The sequence below is a fragment of the Oryctolagus cuniculus genome, chromosome 5 (genome assembly GCF_051225735.1).
Source record: "Oryctolagus cuniculus isolate XC-2025 breed Fujian yellow rabbit chromosome 5, ASM5122573v1, whole genome shotgun sequence".
Classification (NCBI taxonomy): domain Eukaryota; kingdom Metazoa; phylum Chordata; class Mammalia; order Lagomorpha; family Leporidae; genus Oryctolagus; species Oryctolagus cuniculus.
Genome location: NC_142871.1, coordinates 170,390,266 through 170,395,601, shown reverse-complemented (window position 1 = coordinate 170,395,601; position 5,336 = coordinate 170,390,266). Strand labels below are relative to the sequence as shown.

At 46.5% G+C, this 5,336-nt stretch overlaps 1 protein-coding gene across 1 annotated transcript; it reads left to right on the top strand.

The window, feature by feature from the left end:
- The first annotated feature begins 4,056 nt into the window (after positions 1 to 4,056).
- ORYCUNV1R1646 (vomeronasal 1 receptor oryCunV1R1646) lies at positions 4,057 to 4,974 on the top strand. The gene is given in 1 exon segment (NM_001167329.1): positions 4,057 to 4,974. A coding segment is annotated over 1 exon segment (918 nt).
- Positions 4,975 to 5,336: the final 362 nt, after the last annotated feature.

Here is a 5,336-nt window from a genome sequence, read left to right as displayed (position 1 = left end):
AATAAAGTTTATTTCCACTAGAATTTATTGACCAAATGCATATCCTCAAATGTTTGTTTTAGCATCTTTTTAATACTCTGGCAGGAGAAAAGATTACTTTGAATTTGACACTGAATAAAGAAAAAAACACATAACCCTCTCAATGGTTGCAGATAAAGCATTTGACAGAAGTCAATGCCCTTTTGTGACAACAGCATCAAAGAATCCAGGAATAGGAGGACTCTACCTCACATTGGAAGGCCACAGGTGCAAACCTCAGGTGACATAATCCTCCATGGTAAGACCAAAGATTTTCCTCTGAGATCAAGAAGAAGATTGTCTACATTAACCACTTCTGTTCAACATGATACTGAATATTTAGGCAGAACATTTAGGCAAGAAGAATTTTAAAAAAGGCATCCAAATTGGATCAGAGAAAGTAAATGTATGTCTAATGTGTTGTATGTGGAAAAACATAAAGGTTCCACAAAAATACCAGCTAGAACTAATAAGCGAAATTATAAGAAACAAAATCAACACCAGAAGTAAATTGTTTCTTTTTTTGTTTGAATATTTATTGAATTATTTATCTGAAAATCAGAGTTACACATAGAGAGCAGGAAAGGCAGAGAGAGAAAGGTCTTCCATCTGCTGCTGGTCACTCTTCAGTTGGCCACAATGACCAGAGCTGCACTGATCTGAAGCCTGGAGCCAGGATCTTCTCCCAGGTCTCCCATGTGGGTGCAGGGACACCAGGACTTGGGCCATCTCCCACTGCTTTCCCAGGCCATAGCAGAGGTGTATGGAGCAGAAGTGGAGCAGCCGGGACCTGAACCCATGCCCATATGGGATGCCAGCACTGCAGGCGGCAGTTTCACCTGCTACGCCACAGCGCAGCCCTGAGTTATGTTTCTATACACTAACAATGAACAGTCTGAAAGGGAAATTAAGCAAAATAATTCCTGGGGCCAGCACTGTGCCACAGGAGGTTAAAGCCCCACCTGGCTGCTGCCTTCTCCTTGCTGTGTGCTGGACAGATGAGAAAGAGGCCATCTCTGAAAGGCTTCAGGGCCCCAGAGCTGATGGGCGGTCCTGAGAGCAAGGCCACACGGCACTCAGTGTGGTCCAGGTCAAAACTGCAGAACTTGAGCTCCCCAAAGTCAGTGGTATTAGGATGCTTTGGAAGTGAGCCTTTAGACAAATACAGACAGAGAGACGTGCAGAACTCGTGAGGGAAGTGGGCTCCAAGTCCTGACTCTGCATGCAGCCAGCGCCCAGGGCCCTTTGCCCTCCCTGGACAGACACTCCAAGGCAGCCCCTGATTCCAGCACTCGACGGCCTTGTGAGATCAATGTACAGTACTTTTTAAATACCCAGAAAGTGTATTTTTAAGGTGCCTTGAAGACAATATATAGTCTATAAGACACTCTGTAAGTATGGAAGATAGTATATGGAATAACTCTATAAGATGAAGCTATGTTAAGGGGTGCCAGGTGCACACACAACCATGAAATCTGTGGACTTCTCGTCCCTGTCACTTCCCAGGCTGCCACAGATGAGACGCACAACACTGAGCCCAAGACGATCTGTAGCACCATGGTACTATCTGTGCCTTCGGAGAGCACAGATTGGAGATACAAGTACTTGTTTAAACTGTTAAACATTAAAATGAAATCATGGAAAAACCTCTTTCTCCTAACTCACCCACTGATGGGCAACTGAAATTGGGAATCAGTTGGGAAAACCTCCAAGGCAACTCGGAAATGCACAAAAAGCTCAACTCAGATGGGAGCAACAGAAAGGTAAATCTGTCTGTGTATTCTAGGACTTTTCTACTCATGACTGAATCGATACGGCTAAGATTTCTCAGAAAAGTCCACAGGTTGTGAAACTGAGTGCTACTTGTGTGATTAATCAACCTGAACACTGTTCTTGATACATTTTTCTCAGACATTACTAAATAATGGCAAGCTTAAAAAATAGTTGAAAAAGTGCCCACTGCTGACACTCTGAAGCTGCTCCCAGTTGGTCCTGAGCATTGGTGGTGAGAGGAGGGGTGGGAAGAGAACATAATCAGGTCCCAGGAACCCAGAGCCCTCTGCCACCTGCTCCTCACCCAGCTGCCTTCTGCCCATCAGGGCAGGTTCACCACAATTAGGACCAGGAGGATTCTGGGCTCAGCAAATGAGGGCCCAGCAGGGAGAGGGCAGAGCCGGCCCCAGGGCTCCACAGAGAGTGCACAAGGAGCCTTTTCCCCTGGCAGAGCCAAACTCCTGACACTGACATGTTGACAGCAGTGAGTGTCCCTGAGCACTGGGACTCAGGGAAGGATAAAGAGGCCTGGCTGTGCTGCTCTCCACAGCTCCCGCCAGAGCCCCTGCACACTGCTCAGGTGAGTGATGCTGAGTGCCAGGGGGGCTGCCCCAGGCAGGGCTGGTCAGGGGCAGGTGGGGAGAGGGAGGGTCTCAGCTCCCCTGTGCCTGTGGAAGAGGAAGGTGTGAGGACCCAGGGAGAGCATGGGGATCCCTTCCCAATGCACCCAGCAGTGTCTGCTTGTCTGGCCCTGGAGGGAGCCACTGTGCAGCAGCACCACTGATGCTCTGAGCCCAGGGCTGCTGGGTTTCCCAGGCGTGAGGGAGGCTGGGGGCATCAGGCAGCAGTGGGCTTTCAGCCTGCAGTGGGGAGCTCTTCCCCCAGGCTCCCTGCCCTTCTGCACTCTCCCTCCCAGCACTGGGATTTTTGTTGTTGCTTTAACTCAAGTGTGTCTTCTGTCTGCTGTCCTTCAGTCTTTTCAGGATGGCATATCCTTGGCTTCTTTATTATGATTGTGCTTTTTCTGAATCTCCCGTTCCTGAAACCAACATTAACACACATTCCCTAATTATAGAGATGTGAAGAAAGCCACAACCAAGGTGTGCACACAGAGTGACCCTGACAACGGTGTTTCTTCTTCTTGCAGGGCACTGACTTAGGCACTGCATTCATGTGCTCCTTATTCCTCATAGGACACCCAGGTGGTACAAAGCATCATTTGGTGTACAGATGGCAAGGTTGGGTCTTAGGGAGGCCAGGTAGTGTGTCCAAAGTCATATGTACGAATGCTCTTTTTGAAATGGGGAGTAAGTACAGGGTAAGTAGGAGGAAAAAAAAGATTCCATCTGATCCCATCAGAAGAACTAAGGAACACCATTTACGTATACATGATTCTTAAGTATAAATTTCCTTTTTTATAGGCAGATAGAAATTGCACAGATTCCTGGGTACAGAATGACATTTCAATACTTGAACACAATGTGTTCTGATCAGGGTATGATGACTGCCATATGCAGACTTCTACAGCATCATCATTTCTTTGGGGACATTCAGTATCCTTCCACTTGCAGTTCTGAAACATACTTTGAATTGTTGTCAATCACAGATACATTGTTATTCAATAAAACACTAAAAGTTACCCCCTGCTATTCACCTGCACCCTTCTACCCACAACCCTTCTCTCTCCACTCCCTAAACCCCCATACACCCTTCCTGGCCTCTGGGAACTGCTTTTCTATTCTCTACTTGTTTGAGATGTACATTTTAGCTTCCTCATACGACTGAGAATATGTGGTGTTTCTTTTGTGCCTGGCTTATTTCCCAATACTCATTTGAGGGGTGGTAGCAAGGATGGGAGACGGGCAGCAGCACAGCCCAGCTGAGTCAGCTGTTGAGTGTGAGCCGTGAAAAGAAGTTCCTCAGGATCATGGCTTAGAGCTGACAGAGGACCTTGCACTTGTGCAGTGATTGGGGAAAATCCTCATGTTCATCTGGACATGAGGGACACACAGAAGGCTCTTATGAAAATGCAGGTGATGCACTAACATAAAACGTGCATTAAATTGTAGTTATTACCATCTCTGCGTCAACAGAGTAAGATCGAAGAAAGGGAGAAAGGAAGAGGAGAGAACTATGGACACGTACATATTTCAGATTCTGTTCTTTTCAGTAAAAACAGAGATAATGCACAGGCCTGCCCTTGGTCATTTTTACTTATTTGTGTTCCTTGAAAGGTTTCCCTAGTTCTGTTCCTGAACTTAGAAAATGAGGTGGAGCGACATCATCCAGAGAATAATCTTCTTTTCTCTCACTGGACCTGGAGTTGTGGGGAACTTCCTTGTGCTTGTGAGATATGTGTGTACATTAGTCATTGGGTCTGAGAAAAAACCCACAGGCCTTATGCTCATCCACTTGGCTGTTTCAAGCATACTCATTATTTGCACCACAGGGATCAGAGACATAGCCACTGTCATTTATTTCAGTAACTTCCTAGGTGACATTGTTTGTAAAGCTGTGATGTACCTGAACAGGGTGGCTCGGAGCCTCTCCATCTGCACCACCTGCCTCCTCAGTGTAGTCCAGGCTGTCACTGTCAGTCCCAGGACCACCTGGTGGAGAAAGCTCAAACCCCGCACTGCCTGGCAACTTCTTCCCTACCTCCTCCTCTTCTGGGTCTTTAGTCTTCTCATAAGCTCTAACCTGCTCCACTACATCACAGCAGTCAACAGCGTGAACGGGTCTGGAGTTAGAATGTATGCTGAATATTGCTACATGCTACCAGCTGGGCGAATAGTCAGGTGGCTTTTCCTCTCCCTCATGGCCCTTCGGGACCTCACCTTTCAGAGTGCCATGGGCTGGAGCAGTGGGCACATGGCTCTCCGTCTGTACAAACATCACAAGCACGTCCTCTACCTCCAGAGCTTCAGGACTGCAAAACATTCCAGCCCAGAGGTCAGAGCTACTCAGAGCACTCTCGTTCTCATGACCTGTTTCCTGTTCTCCTATTGGACAGATTTCATTTTCTCCTTCTACACAGGGTCCACCCTGACCAGGGATTCCACAATATTAAATATTCAAATATTTCTAGGACTCAGTTATGCCTGTGTCAGCCCCTTTGTCCTGATCAGCAGGGATGTTCATATTGGTAAATGCTGGTGGTCTCAGAGAAATGCAGGCAACTGATTCCATAATGACTTCGCCAGGGATTGCCTTTCTGAGCCTGCACAAAAACACGAAGTTTATAAGGGCTTATAAAAACAGACTTTAATAAAAGTCTGGTGCAGGCAATCCAAGCTGGTTCTGCAGATCCAGGAACCTGGAAATAGTCTTCCCATTCTCCAATTCTGCCATCCCTGTCACAGGGCTTTTATCTCCTTGCTTGCACATTTGTTTCTTTGTTTCACAAAGAAAAATGGGTAACAGAGATAAAGAGACTATATGTATTTATGCTCTTTGACTCTGTGTCTCTGTCTCTTTCTTTGATTAATTAATTTATTTAAAAGGGTTATAGAGAGAGGGAGAGAGAGAGAAAGAAAGAGAGAGAT